This window comes from Rutidosis leptorrhynchoides, chromosome 6, assembly GCF_046630445.1.
Source record: "Rutidosis leptorrhynchoides isolate AG116_Rl617_1_P2 chromosome 6, CSIRO_AGI_Rlap_v1, whole genome shotgun sequence".
In the NCBI taxonomy this organism is placed as follows: Eukaryota; Viridiplantae; Streptophyta; class Magnoliopsida; order Asterales; family Asteraceae; genus Rutidosis; species Rutidosis leptorrhynchoides.
The window spans coordinates 428,084,625-428,102,371 of record NC_092338.1 but is presented as its reverse complement, the minus strand read 5'-3'; the positions used below and the strand labels follow the sequence as shown (position 1 = coordinate 428,102,371).

Sequence of the window (17,747 nt, the reverse complement as noted above, 5' to 3'; positions counted from 1 at the left end):
CAACTATTTAAGGCGAGATCAGTTTGTAAGACATTCGAAGAACGTTCCAAGAATGCCTTGGTTTATAAAAGGCTTTCGTTCGAAAGATGGGGGATATCACATTGGGAAATCCATAAGTTACGATGTGTTTACTTTGACGCATATATTGCGGGGAACCCAAATGCTATTTTACGCAACGGGTTAAGAAATTATTTTGACTCAGTATATCCGAATATAGGACTTCGTGATTTAGAAAAAGCGGCTAACATGCAACATAAAGAAGCATGTTATGCTTACGGGTTAATAATGTTCGCTTCTCACCAAAGTGAGAACAAGAACATCGGGCTACAACTATTAAACAAAACGTTCCCACAAGTGACGGAGTCGGTAATTGGGGTAAGAAATGAGGTTTTTAGGTTATTACGAGACTGTTGGTCATTACGTAACCCTTGTCCCTTTGACGACGTTACAACACGCTGTCTTATCAACGGCCATAACGGTTATGTTCCACAAGACCAAGGATGGGAAGTAGTCCTAGTAAAACCAGAATGCATGACTTGTTTCTGGACGTATGAATTACGTGTCTTTATTGCCTTTGCTGAACGACTTGTGTACTAGCTAGAATTATCTTCACAACTATCTTGTATCAAAGTTATTGTGTGCTATATTTCATGCTTTATGTAAAATAAGCGGTATTGTAAGTTTGTAAAATATTGTATAAAAGTTTGAACGCGAAATATTATTACAATCAGTTTTTCATATAGAATTGTAGTAGTTGAATTGTATATTAGCTACTAAGTATGAACTTAACGGGTAGGTACTACCCGAATTTAAACTTATAAAACGCTAATATGAAGAAAAAGCTTTTATAAATGAGTTCATATTATGCTACGAAATACTATTAACTACTCTTAATATTCTGTATGATTAACTTGTTCCATTTGACTATTTTGAAGGAAATGGCACCGACTACTCGACACACCGTGAATATGAATGAAGAGGAATTCCGTACTTTTCTAGCTTCAAACATAGCCGCAGTACAGGCTGCGCTACATACCAACAATAACCTTGGATCTGGCAGTACAGGAAATCGTGTAGGATGCACCTACAAAGAATTCACTGCCTGCAAACCTTTGGAATTTGATGGAACCGAAGGACCGATCGGATTGAAACGGTGGACCGAGAAGGTCGAATCGGTGTTTGCCATAAGTAAGTGTACTGAAGAGGACAAAGTGAAGTACGCTACGCATACCTTCACAGGTTCTGCGTTAACATGGTGGAATACCTATCTAGAGCAAGTGGGACAAGATGATGCGTACGCACTACCGTGGTCAGCATTCAAGCACTTGATGAACGAGAAGTACCGTCCCAGAACCGAGGTCAATAAGCTCAAGACAGAACTTAGAGGGTTACGAACCCAAGGATTTGATATTACCACGTACGAAAGACGATTCACAGAATTGTGCCTATTGTGTCCGGGAGCATTCGAAGATGAGAAAGAGAAGATCGACGCGTTTGTGAAAGGATTACCGGAAAGAATCCAAGAAGATATAAGTTCACACGAGCCCGCCTCCATACAACAGGCATGTAGAATGGCTCACAAACTAGTGAACCAGATTGAAGAAAGAATTAAAGAACAGACTGCTGAAGAGGCCAATGTGAAGCAAGTCAAAAGAAAGTGGGAGGAAAACGGTGATAAGAATCACCAATACAACAACAACAACAATTACAACAATAATCACAACAATTATCCCAACAATCGCAACATCAATCGCAACTACAACAAACGGCCCAACAACAACAACAACAACAACAACAACAACAGCAACTACAACAATCATCCCAACAACAATAATAACCGCAACAACAACAACAATCAGAAGCAGCTATGCCAAAGGTGTGAAAAGTATCACTCGGGGTTCTGCACCAAATTTTACAACAAGTGTAAAAGAAATGGTCATAGCACGGCGAAGTGTGAGGTCTACGGACCAGGGGTTAATAGAACGAAAGGAACAAATGGTGTCGGAACGAGTAATGGCGGAGCAAGTAGTGTCGGAGCAAGTTATGCCAATGTAGTTTGTTATAAATGTGGAAAACCGGGCCACATTATTAGAAATTGCCCGAACCAGGAGAACACGAATGGACAAGGCCGCGGAAGAGTTTTCAATATTAATGCGGCAGAGGCACAGGAAGACCCGGAGTTTGTTACGGGTACGTTTCTTATTGACAATAAATCTGCTTACGTTTTATTTGATTCGGGTGCGGATAGAAGCTATATGAGTAGAGATTTTTGTGCTAAATTAAGTTGTCCATTGACGCCTTTGGATAGTAAATTTTTACTCGAATTAGCAAATGGTAAATTAATTTCAGCAGATAATATATGTCGGAATCGAGAAATTAAACTGGTTAGCGAAACATTTAAGATTGATTTGATACCAGTAGAGTTAGGGAGTTTTGATGTGATAATCGGTATGGACTGGTTGAAAGAAGTGAAAGCAGAGATCGTTTGTTACAAAATGCAATTCGCATTATACGAGAAAAAGGAAAACCCTTAATGGTGTACGGAGAAAAGGGCAACACGAAGCTACATATTATTAGTAATTTGAAGGCACAAAAACTAATAAGAAAAGGTTGCTATGCTGTTCTAGCACACGTCGAGAAAGTACAAACTGAAGAAAAGAGCATCAATGATGTTCCCATTGCAAAAGAATTTCCCGATGTATTTCCGAAAGAATTACCGGGATTACCCCCATAGCGATCCGTTGAATGTCAAATAGATCTTGTACCAGGAGCTGCACCAATAGCTCGTGCTCCTTACAGACTCGAACCCAGCGAGATGAAAGAACTGCAAAGCCAATTACAAGAACTTTTAGAGCGTGGTTTCATTCGACCAACCACATCACCGTAGGGAGCTCCTGTTTTGTTTGTCAAGAAGAAAGATGGTACATTCAGGTTGTGTATCGACTACCGAGAGTTGAACAAACTTACCATCAAGAACCGCTACCCACTACCGAGAATCGACGACTTATTTGATCAACTACAAGGCTCGTCTGTTTATTCAAAGATTGACTTACGTTCCGGGTATCATCAAATGCGGGTGAAAGAAGATGATATTCCAAAGACTGCTTTCAGAACACGTTACGGTCATTACGAGTTTATGGTCATGCCGTTTGGTTTAACTAATGCACCAGCTGTGTTCATGGACCTTATGAACCGAGTGTGTGGACCATACCTTGACAAGTTTGTCATTGTTTTCATTGATGACATACTTATTTACTCAAAGAATGACCAAGAACACGGTGAACATTTGAGAAAGGTGTTAGAAGTATTGAGGAAGGAAGAATTGTATGCTAAGTTTTCAAAGTGTGCATTTTGGTTGGAAGAAGTTCAATTCCTCGGTCACATAGTGAACAAAGAAGGTATTAAGGTGGATCCGGCAAAGATAGAAACTGTTGAAAAGTGGGAAACCCCGAAAACTCCGAAACACATACGCCAGTTTTTAGGACTAGCCGGTTACTACAGAAGGTTCATCCAAGACTTTTCCAGAATAGCAAAACCCTTGACTGCATTAACGCATAAAGGGAAGAAATTTGAATGGAATGATGAACAAGAGAAAGCGTTTCAGTTATTGAAGAAAAAGCTAACTACGGCACCTATATTGTCATTGCCTGAAGGGAATGATGATTTTGTGATTTGTTGTGACGCATCAAAGCAAGGTCTCGGTTGTGTATTAATGCAACGAACGAAGGTGATTGCTTATGCGTCTAGACAATTGAAGATTCACGAACAAAATTATACGACGCATGATTTGGAATTAGGCGCGGTTGTTTTTGCATTAAAGACTTGGAGGCACTACTTATATGGGGTCAAAAGTATTATAAATACCGACCACAAAAGTCTTCAACACATATTTAATAAGAAACAACTGAATATGAGGCAGCGTAGGTGGATTGAATTGTTGAATGATTACGACTTTGAGATTCGTTACCACCCGGAGAAGGCAAATGTGGTAGCCGATGCCTTGAGCAGGAAGGACAGAGAACCCATTCGAGTAAAATCTATGAATATAATGATTCATAATAACCTTACTACTCAAATAAAGGAGGCGCAACAAGGAGTTTTAAAAGAGGGAAATTTAAAGGATGAAATACCCAAAGGATCGGAGAAGCATCTTAATATTCGGGAAGACGGAACCCGGTATAGGGCTGAAAGGATTTGGGTACCAAAATTTGGAGATATGAGAGAAATGGTACTTAGAGAAGCTCATAAAACCAGATACTCAATACATCCTGGAACGGTGAAGATGTACAAGGATCTCAAGAAACATTTTTGGTGGCCGGGTATGAAAGCTGATGTTGCTAAATACGTAGGAGAATGTTTGACGTGTTTTAAGGTCAAAGCTGAGCATCAGAAACCATCAGGTCTACTTCAACAACCCGAAATCCCGGAATGGAAATGGGAAAACATTACCATGGATTTCATCACTAAATTGCCAAGGACTGCAAATGGTTTTGATACTATTTGGGTAATAGTTGATCGTCTCACCAAATCAGCACACTTCCTGCCAATAAGAGAAGATGACAAGATGGAGAAGTTAGCACGACTGTATTTGAAGGAAGTCGTCTCCAGACATGGAATACCAATCTCTATTATCTCTGATAGGGATGGCAGATTTATTTCAAGATTCTGGCAGACATTACAGCAAGCATTAGGAACTCGTCTAGACATGAGTACTGCCTATCATCCACAAACTGATGGGCAGAGCGAAAGGACGATACAAACGCTTGAAGACATGCTACGAGCATGTGTTATTGATTTCGGAAACAGTTGGGATCTACATCTACCGTTAGCAGAATTTTCCTACAACAACAGCTACCATTCAAGCATTGAGATGGCGCCGTTTGAAGCACTTTATGGTAGAAAGTGCAGGTCTCCGATTTGTTGGAGTGAAGTGGGGGATAGACAGATTACGGGTCCGGAGATTATACAAGAAACTACCGAGAAGATCATCCAAATTCAACAACGGTTGAAAACCGCCCAAAGTCGACAAAAGAGCTACGCTGACATTAAAAGAAAAGATATAGAATTTGAAATTGGAGAGATGGTCATGCTTAAAGTTGCACCTTGGAAAGGCGTTGTTCGATTTGGTAAACGAGGGAAATTAAATCCAAGGTATATTGGACCATTCAAGATTATTGATCGTGTCGGACCAGTAGCTTACCGACTTGAGTTACCTCAACAACTCGCGGCTGTACATAACACTTTCCACGTCTCGAATTTGAAGAAATGTTTTGCTAAAGAAGATCTCACTATTTCGTTAGATGAAATCCAAATCAACGAAAAACTCCAATTCATCGAAGAACCCGTCGAAATAATGGATCGTGAGGTTAAAAGACTTAAGCAAAACAAGATACCAATTGTTAAGGTTCGATGGAATGCTCGTAGAGGACCCGAGTTCACCTGGGAGCGTGAAGATCAGATGAAGAAGAAATACCCGCATCTATTTCCAGAAGATTCGTCAACACCTTCAACAGCTTAAAATTTCGGGACGAAATTTATTTAACGGGTAGGTACTGTAGTGACCCGAACTTTTCCATGTTTATATATATTAATTGAGATTGATATTTACATGATTAAATGTTTCCAACATGTTAAGCAATCAAACTTGTTAAGACTTGATTAATTGAAATATGTTTCATATAGACAATTGACCACCCAAGTTGACCGGCGATTCACGAACGTTAAAACTTGTAAAAATGACATGACGATATATATATGGATATACATATGGTTAACATGAGATTATGATAAGTAAGTATCTCCATAAGTATATTAACAATGAGTTATATACATATAAACAAGACTACTAACTTAAGGATTTCGAAACGAGACATATATGTAACAATTATCGTTGTAACGACATTTAAATGTATATATATCATATTAAGATATATTAATATATCATAATATCATGATAATATAATAATTTAACATCTCATTAGATATAATAAACAATGGGTTAACAACATTAATTGAGATCGTTAACTTAAAGGTTTCAAAACAACACTTACATGTAACGACTAACGATAACTTAACGACTCGGTTAAAATGTATATACATGTAGTGTATTTAGATGTATTAAAATACTTTTGGAGGACTTCAAGACATATATCAAAACACTCATACTTAACGAAAATGGTTACAGTTACTTTTCCATTCTTTTCTTTCATCAAGAATTCTAGTCGTATTCTTACCCGTATTATACACAGCTTCAAAACGTACTTACTATGAGTATATACCAATAGGAACTAGCATGGGATTCCACTCTTGATTATGTCATGTATGACTAATCAATTTTAACTTCTACCATGAGCTAGTCAACTAACTAGAACTCCTTTTAACCCCACTCACCAATTACCACTCATCATTCACTCCATTTCACTTCCAATTCTCTTTCTAATCCTCTCTCAACACACACACACACACACACTATTATGAACGTATTTTTCCAGTAGTTAATCATCATCTTCATCAAAAATCACTTCAAGAATCAAGCTATAATCATCATAGGAAGAACACTTCAAGAACACTTCAAAAATCCCTTCAAGTTTACTAATTTACTTCCAAGCTTTCTAATCCATTCCAAGTAATCATCTAAGATCAAGAAACCTTTGTTATATACAGTAGGTTATCTTTCTTATTCAAGGTAATATTCATATTCAAACTTTGATTCAATTTCTATAACTATAAACTATCTTAATTCGAGTAAAAATCTTACTTGAACTAGTTTTTGTGTCATGACCCTACTTCAAGAACTTTCAAGCCATCCAAGATCCTTTGAAGCTAGATCATTTCTTGTCACTTCCAGTAGGTTTACCTACTAAACTTGAGGTAGTAATGATGTTCATAACATCATTCGATTCATATATATAAAACTATCTTATTCGAAGGTTTAAACTCGTAATCATTAGAACATAGTTTAGTTAATTCTAAACTTGTTCGCAAACAAAAGTTAATCCTTCTAACTTGACTTTTAAAATTAACTACACACATGTTCTATATCTATATGATATGCTAACTTAATGATTTAAAACCTGGAAACACGAAAAACACCGTAAAACCGGATTTACGCCGTCGTAGTAACACCGCGGGCTGTTTTGGGTTAGTTAATTAAAAACTATGATAAACTTTGATTTAAAAGTTGTTATTCTGAGAAAATGATTTTTATTATGAACATGAAACTATATCCAAAAATTATGGTTAAACTCAAAGTGGAAGTATGTTTTCTAAAATGGTCATCTAGACGTCGTTCTTTCGACTGAAATGACTACCTTTACAAAAACGACTTGTAACTTATTTTTCCGACTATAAACCTATACTTTTCTGTTTAGATTCATAAAATAGAGTTCAATATGAAACCATAGCAATTTGATTCACTCAAAACGGATTTAAAATGAAGAAGTTATGGGTAAAACAAGATTGGATAATTTTTCTCATTTTAGCTACGTGAAAATTGGTAACAAATCTATTCCAACCATAACTTAATCAACTTGAATTGTATATTATGTAATCTTGAGATACCATAGACACGTATACAATGTTTCGACCTATCATGTCGACACATCTATATATATTTCGGAACAATCATAGACACTCTATATGTGAATGTTGGAGTTAGCTATACAGGGTTGAGGTTGATTCCAAAATATATATAGTTTGAGTTGTGATCAATACTGAGATACGTATACACTGGGTCGTGGATTGATTCAAGATAATATTTATCGATTTATTTCTGTACATCTAACTGTGGACAACTAGTTGTAGGTTACTAACGAGGACAGCTGACTTAATAAACTTAAAACATCAAAATATATTAAAAGTGTTGTAAATATATTTTAAACATACTTTGATATATATGTATATATTGTTATAGGTTCGTGAATCAACCAGTGGCCAAGTCTTACTTCCCGACGAAGTAAAAATCTGTGAAAGTGAGTTATAGTCCCACTTTTAAAATCTAATATTTTTGGGATGAGAATACATGCAGGTTTTATAAATGATTTACAAAATAGACACAAGTACGTGAAACTACATTCTATGGTTGAATTATCGAAATCGAATATGCCCCTTTTTATTAAGTCTGGTAATCTAAGAATTAGGGAACAGACACCCTAATTGACGCGAATCCTAAAGATAGATCTATTGGGCCTAACAAACCCCATCCAAAGTACCGGATGCTTTAGTACTTCGAAATTTATATCATATCCGAAGGGTGTCCCGGAATGATGGAGATATTCTTATATATATGCATCTTGTTAATGTCGGTTACCAGGTGTTCACCATATGAATGATTTTTATCTCTATGTATGGGATGTGTATTGAAATATGAAATCTTGTGGTCTATTGTTACGATTTGATATATATAGGTTAAACCTATAACTCACCAACATTTTTGTTGACGTTTTAAGCATGTTTATTCTCAGGTGATTATTAAGAGCTTCCGCTGTCGCATACTTAAATAAGGACGAGATTTGGAGTCCATGCTTGTATGATATTGTGTAAAAACTGCATTCAAGAAACTTATTTTGTTGTAACATATTTGTATTGTAAACCATTATGTAATGGTCGTGTGTAAACAGGATATTTTAGATTATCATTATTTGATAATCTACGTAAAGCTTTTTAAACCTTTATTGATGAAATAAAGGTTATGGTTTGTTTTAAAATGAATGCAGTCTTTGAAAAACGTCTCATATAGAGGTCAAAACCTCGCAACGAAATCAATTAATATGGAACGTTTTTAATCAATAAGAACGGGACATTTCAGATGACCTGTTAAATAGCAACCCAGGTTCAACAATTAAAATTGGAGTGACTCAAAACCCAGATGAAAGAGTGTATTTTGACAGATTCTATGTGTGTTTGAATGGTCTGAAAGAGGGATGGAAGAATGGATGTAGAAAGGTAATAGCTTTAGATGGATGTTTTTTAAAGAGCCCAAATCAAGGTGAGCTGTTAACTGCAATAGGAAGGGATGGGAATAATCACATATTCCCTGTTGCAAGTGGGGGTCAATCTACTGTTTGAAAGTTGTGTAAGGTTTTGTAATGTTTTAATCTTTTAAAAACTGTTTTAGTTATATTGCTTTTGTAAAGTGGTGATGTAATGTCTTTTGGCTGGGAAAATTGACTAAAAATGGCATAGTATGTATCAATTTGACTCAATTTTCCCTTTTTGATGTTTAGTATGACTGGTAATGTGATAGTCTTTTGTATAGGGAAATGGCAGTCTTTTGTAAAGTGGTGGTGTAAACACTTATTCCCTAATTTTAATTTATGAATGTTTAATGTATATTGTGTATATTGTGTATTGCATTTGCATTTGGATTCTGCATTACATGTATTGTAAACGCTTGCATTCTGCATTTTGTTGAATCAGTTATATTGCATTCTGCATTCTGTCAATTTGTAAACACTTGCATTCAGTTATATTGCACTGCATAAAAACACCGCACTTGTGCGTATAAACACTTACAATGCATACAAACAGCAAATTGGAAGCCAAATGACTATGTCATAACACTAGTACATTACATAAGGAAACCAAAAGGAATTACATTAGAACAGATTCAACAACACACTTTCATTATTCAATACAAACATACCTACTTAAAGATCAAAATACCTACTGCTATAGATAACAACACCACAATTCCTATCAATATTAAAAATAACCTATCATAAATATCCAACTTGGACTTCAACTTCACCACCTCTTCCTTGAGTTTCAGATCGTCAGGTTGATGGTTACAAGTGTTTAACTCCAATGTTTGCAAATGAAGATCAAACAACAAATCTTTGTAGTACTGGCTTGGAAGCTCCTCATCAATAAAGTGAAATACTTTACATTTCCTTCGTTTATCCTGTAATAGCAACAACCAATTGGGGCAAATTTATAAGAACGAAAATTAGGGCAAAATTGAAAACTTACAAAATTGGGACAACTAATGAATCTTCTTCCTGGATTCTTGATAGTCCATCCCGTATTCTCATACATTCGATTACCACAATCACATAATTGAATCTCTTGTGTTGGAGGCGTGCTGATTCTGGACGAAGAGGAATGACGACGAGTTATGCTTCTGCGATTTTCCATTAGGGTTTTTTTAATTTGGAGATAATAAGTAAATGGGGGTATTTATGGTTATATAAAGGAGTGATTATATCTATGTGGCAAATGACTAGGATTTGACTAGGATTAAAAAAGAGTGACTTGTTACACATCAGCAAACAACCGGTAATGGGTAAATGAATGCACATAATAGGATAAAAACCAAAGTTTAATGCATACAATAGAACTTTTGAAAGTTGAATGCATACAATAGGATTTTGATGAAAGTTCGAGCATTTTGAATCAATTATCCCTTACGTATATATAGGAGTTGAGAAAGTTTAATGTTGATGGGATTTGACGCTTTGACGTGTGAGCGTTTAGGGGAGTTCTTCATTTTATGTTTTTTGTTATCGGTCGTTTTTCTCTCGTGTTACGTTTTTGTATCGTGAGAAGTTTGTGGTTTGTCTTGATTTAGTTGGTGCTTCTCTTGGTTAGTGCTTGGTTTCGGTCTAGTTTTTGTGGTTGTGCTTGTAGTTTGTGTTGTTTCTTCGTTGGGCGGCTTTGTTGCCTTTGGTTGTAATCGTTTTTGAGGCCTCATCTTTCCGATGATCGTCTCCGAGTTTTATATAAGTTTCAGTTTTTTTTGCCAAAAAAAAAAAAAAAAAAAAAGACTACTCTACTACTCCGTAGTTCACAGGGGCAACATCCATTCACCCACTGTTTTTTCTTTTTGTTATTAAGATATGTGTACTATAATTTCACTTTTTCCCTTAATGATATGTAACATAAGGTTCAAATCAAACATATGAAATTGCTTTTTGACTATTATATATGGTTATAACTAAACGATGAATCTCATGCACCATGTGCTGCAATTAATATTGTATTTATTGTAAGTAACTTTAATGAGCAAAAGATACTTTATGCATAGTTGCATCTGGTAGCAAAGAGTATTATCAAGAAACCTGCTAACCTTGCACTTCTTTTATTAAATACATGTAACACTTAACTTCAACATATTACAGGAAATACAAAATAATTAAGAATGACCTAAATAAACAACGCTAATTATTATTACAATGGAAATGCAAATGGGAAGCTAAAAAAATATATATTTTAAAAGTGAATATTAAGGCTTAATATCCATGGCTAATATAGTGGTAAGATTCATCGGAGTCATGTAGTTTAGAGTGCCCCCAATCATTTGCTGCACAATGATTCTATTGGCCCTTTCTGAAGGGTGAAAAGCATCCCAAAATGCATAGATGTCTCTATTTGGGCATAAGTTTGACATTGGTGTGCATAATCCCAGTCCATTGTATGGACCTTGTCCACAACATGCTACTTTTGATGTTACAAACCCTGCAAGAACCAAAATAGTTCACACTTAGTTTTTATTTCTTTTTCAACCCACATATACTTAGAGGTGCGCTACACAGGGGCGGAGCATAGTGTGGGCGGGGCGGGGCGGGGCACAGAGGCGAAACTAGGATTTTTTTCACCGGGGGCAAAAATTTTTTTTTTAACCGTAGCAATTTTTTTGGACAAAATTTGAAGATTTTTGGGCAAAAGTTGAAGATTTTGGGGCAAAATTTGAAGATTTTGGGGCAAAAGTTGGAGAATTTGGGGCAAAATTTGAAGGTTTTGGGGCAAAATATGTAGGTTTGGGGGCAAAAAAAAAAATTCACCGGGGGCAAAGTCGAAAAACCCAAAATTTTTACACTGAAAAAAAAAATCCACCGGGGGCGCCCGCCCCCCTGCCCCATACCATCTTCGCCCCTGGCGGGGCACCCGCCCCACCTGGATTTTTTTCAGAAAAATTTTACACTAAAAAAATAAAAATTATATTAAAAAATAAGGTTTTTTTTAGTGTTCGCCCCACCTATCATTGAAAAATTTAATAAATTTTTATACCCGCCCCATCTATGATCGGGTTCAAGTTCTGCCACTGGCGCTACATAATCAGGTTGTACTGTGACCGCCCTTTTACCTAGCCACCTTAAAATATGCTGCTAGTGAGGTTTAAACCTGAGAATCTCTTCATGATCCCAAATATTGGATTATCTAAGATGGTTTTTAACAGACGTAACATGGTTTTACTTATTTAAAGACACTTTTATATTTAAGGACCGTTTTTAGGATAAGAAATAGAACATGGTTTATTATATTATAATATAATATAATAATGTATAATGTATGATAGAAGACACCATATGTTAAACAAGGTACGCAACCCACTTATATGAACATTATCCTCTGGCGTATTATATCCCCATCTTCTATGAGTTTTTTAACTTTTGTTTTCACTATTTTGCAACATGTCTGGTCGACCTATAAGTGATGTGCTTGAATTATGTGAATTTTATAGATTTGAATTAAAGTGAAAAGATGATTTATATACCATAAGCTTGAGGATTCGATATGTAATCCATATGCATTTTCATCGTATTAGCAGCTACGAAGATGTGACCTCCCTTTTCATCATTCAGACTTTTCAACATCTCGTTAAGTTGAGGATTGAATAAGTCCGAAGCTCTTTGCAACTCTGTTGAGCATTCCCCTGCTCGACTACGTTGTGCCAGCTCTGCCGGCACACAACCCATCGGCCCTGTCCCCATCACCAATACCCTTCTAGCTCCCACATCATACATTCTCTACATATATATATATATATATATATATATATATATATATATATATATATATATATATATATATATATATATATATATATATTATAATAATAAATAGATATAAAATAAAAATGTACCAAAATAAATGAATGATCAATCATTTAGTCATGGCATGAAATGGTAAGAAAGCAAAAAATAATTGATGTACATGCTAAAGCATTAATATCCACATGAAGAAATGTTTTAAATTTTAGACCATCCCACCAACGACAATCACACTATCAATTGTAATGTTCAAGATGAATTCTGATCCACCATGCTCCATTTAAACCCATTCCCCATAGATATAATTCATAATTTCACTATAATTTAATAAAATAAATTAAAAGGATTACATACCGAGAGAACGTTTCTGTATTCAGAAATGACATATCGTACGTAATCAGGTAAGGAGTATTGACGAGATCTAGCCGAAAAAGGAAGCAAGTAGTAGTTATTAACAAAGTCGTTTCCACCAAGCGATATTAGAACCATCCCTGTGCTGACCAATTGACTAGCATCATCTGATCCAATTATTGACTCAAGTCGTTTCTGGTACTGTTGAAAGTACTCTAATTGTTTCCATATTCGTATTATATTTAACTGTCATATATAAACACAAAGTAGTCAAAGTTAGACAACTAATGAGATGATAATGGACATGTATAGGTAGTTTAGCATTATTGTCCTAAAAGAGTCATGTTCCTAAATGAGTAAATTTAGTATCATGTTCTTTGTTACTGTCTTACTGACATATGCAATATTTTATATTGATTGCTGCAGATGCCTTGTGTAAGAACTAGCTATATTTGTCAATTGTCAAGTGAAGGAGATAAATTTAATTTTTTGAAAAATTAGAGAAACACCACCAATGTTTTTCTCATTTTTATTAGTTAAATAATGAACCATCCCAATATATCGTATTGGTTGAGAACCTGATATCCTCATTAAAGGTCTTAGGTTCAAACATAAGTAGCATAATATCTAGGGTGGCCAAAGAAAAGGGTCTGAAACGGTCACGGAATAATTTAACTTATTCCTTTACCCATTTACATTTACACTATTAGTTAACTAAAGGTAAAAGAAAAGGTATATAATGGCATACAAATTGAACTCCAGTATCATTGAGGATTCCAATTCCTGCAGAAGCAAAGTTGGCACCATGTAGTAACTTCTTTCCCCTTAACAAGGGACTCAGGTATGGCAATGGGGATTCCATTCCCATATGTTCGCCTTTGAAAAAAAGTCCTAAAGTTAGTAAGCTTTTAAAGATCTTGAAAAGATTAAATGTGAAGCTTAATCAGGGCAGAATTTTGAAAGTTACTGTGTATTATCAAAGGGACTGACAAGTGACAACCTTAATTATAATTTTTATATAAGAATATTGTAAAAAGGCTTATAGCCATGAGCCAATTCTGAAACATACTAAACTAGTACACCCACATTACCATATAGCCAATTTTGATGCACTCATTTAAAATACAAGTATTATTGGAGTTTTTTGAAAGATAGCTCAAGAATGATAACATTAGTTGTACTTGTCTATATAAAAAAAAGTGCAGCCAAGTGGATTATATGTTCTTGTATCTATATTTTCTTATACAAAAATATAGAGCCAATATTAATAATTAATTAATAATGATTATATTGTACAAGTTAACGATAATGAGAACGCAACTGATAAGGTCAGGGATGTTAAGGCCATTAGAGAAGCGACCAGTGGGACGATGAGTGGGAAAGTCAATGCCATAAGGTGGCGAGTCAGCTCTGGCAGTAGTGACCAAAAAGTCATTGTTGCCATTGTCGACTAGCGAATCCCCAAACACAAAGAAAGCTCTAGCCTCAGCTCCAAGAGGTGCTATGACAAATGCTACCACCACCAACAACATAACAACTAAACTGTACAAAGAAAATGAACTCTCCATTGATTATAAACAAAAACTAAGAATACTGAACAAGTTCGCTCGATGAATGTGTGAATCAACCCCAAATTGATCTCCTTTCTTATAGGAGTTACCGGTGGTGGAAGCTAGGACAGAATTAAATGGGCAATTCCTACCACCATGGGTCAATGCAAGCATCGATACAAGTGAAGTTAGAATATGGATGTGTGAAAAGTATGCTTTTGGGAATTGAAGTTGTCACTTTTTAGGAATGGTGTAGTGCAATTCCAATGTTGGTCCATAACTATGAAAGAACAAAGTAATTGAACAGGACTTGGTACAAATTGCTGCTCCACAAATAGTCTACTTTGTCCTAAGTTGCCTTTGCGCGATGACAATTGTAGTGATCACATGTAAGCTACCATCTATTTGTTTGGTTGTATGGGCGTAAGTTATGGTGCATAGTCATGTGCATATAATTGCGCGCCTGAAAGATTTGCGCCAACAAACTTTGCATTGTCCACCTTCCCGAAATGATGCCAATGCATGATTCTTTGTAATGATGTTTACTAGTATGTAGCGTAATGCGTCATTAGCGCACCAAACCTGGTGCACATTCCTCACATGCTTTTGTGGTGCGAATTTTTTAATGACTGTATAATCTTCTTATTCGATTCAGACTCTAAATGGTCAAATCTTTAACTGGCCAAGATTCTTTGATAGTTTATAGACAAAGATCGCGCCTCATTTATTGAAAGGACAACTCTTCATCCTCTAGAAACTAAGAGTAAATATAAACCCCTGACCTTTTATTCAAAAGATCTAGATTCTCTTGCACATTAAAACTCATAATCGGTTTTTGCTTATATCACACTACAACGTTTTCTGTTTGGCCCTTGAATCGTCTAACCAATTCACCTGTAAACGGTCGGCATTAACCCCCGTATTGTGTCTATTTGATCAATTTAGGGTTAGTCACGTTTTTCGAATAGTTAAAGCCCGACTCATTCTGAATATACACTATTACACACAGGTAAGTAGGCCTCTAAGACATCTTCATATTTTAAAGCTCTCACGCTCACCCTATCTTACCTTGATTACCAGCCGTAGAAAAAAGAAAATGAAGCTAAGCCTAATTGTTCATTGTGTGACTATTGACAGATATAAACTTTAATAATAATATCTCAAACGATAAGAACAAGAAAGGTGGGTACGCGCGTTGCAGCTTTAAAAGTGTTAGCGATTTAACTTTTAAAAAAATATTAAAAAAATATTATATATTTTAAACCGTGTAATAGCGAGTGTATGTATTCATGTATTTGAGAAAAAAATTAAAATGATGAATAGTGGGAAATTAAAAAAAAATTACTATTGATGAATAGGAGTCGGCCAATATAGTATATATAAAGTGAAAGTGGGGAAAAAAAAGATGAATAGTGGTCGACCACTATTGATGAATAGTGACCGACGGTTCGCTGCTTGAAAAGCGTTAGCGATTTAATTAAAAATAAATTTAAAAATATTATATATTTTAAACCGCGTAATAGCGAGTGTATGTATTCATGTATACTATCCTATCAACTTTCTCCAAATGATAAAGACATAATAGGGCAAAAAAAAGACAAAAAAAAAATATTAAAAATGATGAACAGTGCTCGACTAATAGGGATCCGAAGGAAAAAAAAGGTGAAGAGATCCACCAAAAAAAAAAGGTGAATAGTGATCGACCACTATTGATGAATAGTGGCCGACCAATAGGATTTGAGCATTCCACTATGATCCTTAGTATATATCAATAGTGGCCGATCAATAGGATTTGAGCATTCCACTATGATCCTTAGTATATATAGTAATGAAGTGGAATATAATTTGGTTTATACAAATTTTCATCGAGACACACCACAACACTAGAGTGAACAAGTGAAATAAAGGCTGAAACGACGAAGGTTGAGTTACTTTATACTGAGTACACCTACAAAACAAAGTAGCCATATCCCACCATGGTGCCAAATGATATCATATCTCGCGTTATGCGCAAGGACGGAGGTTACTTAGGGGAGAGAGGGGGGGGGGGGGGGGGGGGGGTTCTTGCCACCCCAAGAACTTTTGTACTTAATAGTAATTTTCGTATTTTGTAGGGACTGCATATGAAAATTCTACTTTTGGCCCCTGATTAATCAACGTAGATTTATGTTTGACTGTTTGAGGCTTTAAAATATTTGGGCTTTAATAGATTTGGCCCACTACTTGCTGAGGTTTTTAATCTACAAAGTGAAAACGAAAAGTTTATTGTTTGTTCCTCAATCTTTGCGCAGCATCATTTTTTTTAAACCTAATTTTCATTTACTCTTGGCATCTGGGGTATGGCTGGAGATCAAAGTATTGCACTACATCTTACTACGGTTGTTATTCGGCCCCTGGTATGTTAATTTTCAAGCTCCGTGCCTGGTTATGCGCACATATAATTTCGTGCAAATGATGTGTATATAATTGCTCACCTAAAAGCTTTGATTTACTAATTTTCATGCATAATGATCTACTGAAACCAACTAAGGCATGGATTATATAAGGTTAATTATACATTTTGATAAAGAATTACCTTAAAAAGGAACGAAATTACGACCGGAATTACATGCATACAACTTATTGTTCCCATCATAGGTCTTTAGCAACTCACCGTTTATCTTTACAATGTGAGTATATTTTATGAAGGTGATCGTTTGATATGCGTAATTGTATAAGATTGTTATGTTGAGTGATATTTATGCTCTATAAAGATAATAAAGGTCTAACATATCAGATTGAATGATTATGTTTTCCTGAAATTATTTGACTTTGTCTATTTCTTATTTTTAAGGTTACACGCAAACAATTCATTCATAGTACATTACAATGGCAAGGTAAGTTAAGCTGCAATGAGTAATTCTTTATTTTTTTAGTATTATATTTGTTTTCTCAGTTTTGATTCATTTTGTAATTTGAGAGCTTGATAATATTATTAAAATAAAAATTAAATTAATTTGTATTGTATATGATTATTAATTTATAAGTATACGCAGTTCCTGGTTATTATAATCTTGTCCCATATTTGGTTAGAGTT

General features: G+C 35.3%; 1 protein-coding gene across 1 annotated transcript; it reads right to left on the bottom strand.

Moving 5' to 3' along the window:
- Window positions 1-11,120: 11,120 nt before the first annotated feature.
- On the bottom strand, window positions 11,121-14,689 carry LOC139852426 (GDSL esterase/lipase At5g33370-like). Its single transcript, XM_071841720.1, has 5 exons — window positions 14,443-14,689; window positions 13,870-13,997; window positions 13,125-13,367; window positions 12,494-12,746; window positions 11,121-11,454 (listed from the first exon to the last, which is right to left on the bottom strand). Exons 1-5 carry the CDS (start codon window positions 14,687-14,689, stop codon window positions 11,222-11,224), a joined length of 1,104 nt encoding a protein of 367 aa, XP_071697821.1. The 3' UTR covers window positions 11,121-11,221.
- Between the last annotated feature and the right edge of the window lie 3,058 nt (window positions 14,690-17,747).

Coding starts and splice junctions, on each gene's coding strand:
- LOC139852426 (XM_071841720.1), bottom strand. CDS start 14,689: ATGGAGAGTTCATTTTCTTTGTACAGTTTAGTTGTTATGTTGTTGGTG. Junction 12,747..13,124: donor AATACAGAAACGTTCTCTCG/GTATGTAATCCT, acceptor ATATATATGTAG/AGAATGTATGATGTGGGAGC. Junction 11,455..12,493: donor ATCGAATCCTCAAGCTTATG/GTATATAAATCA, acceptor TGGTTCTTGCAG/GGTTTGTAACATCAAAAGTA.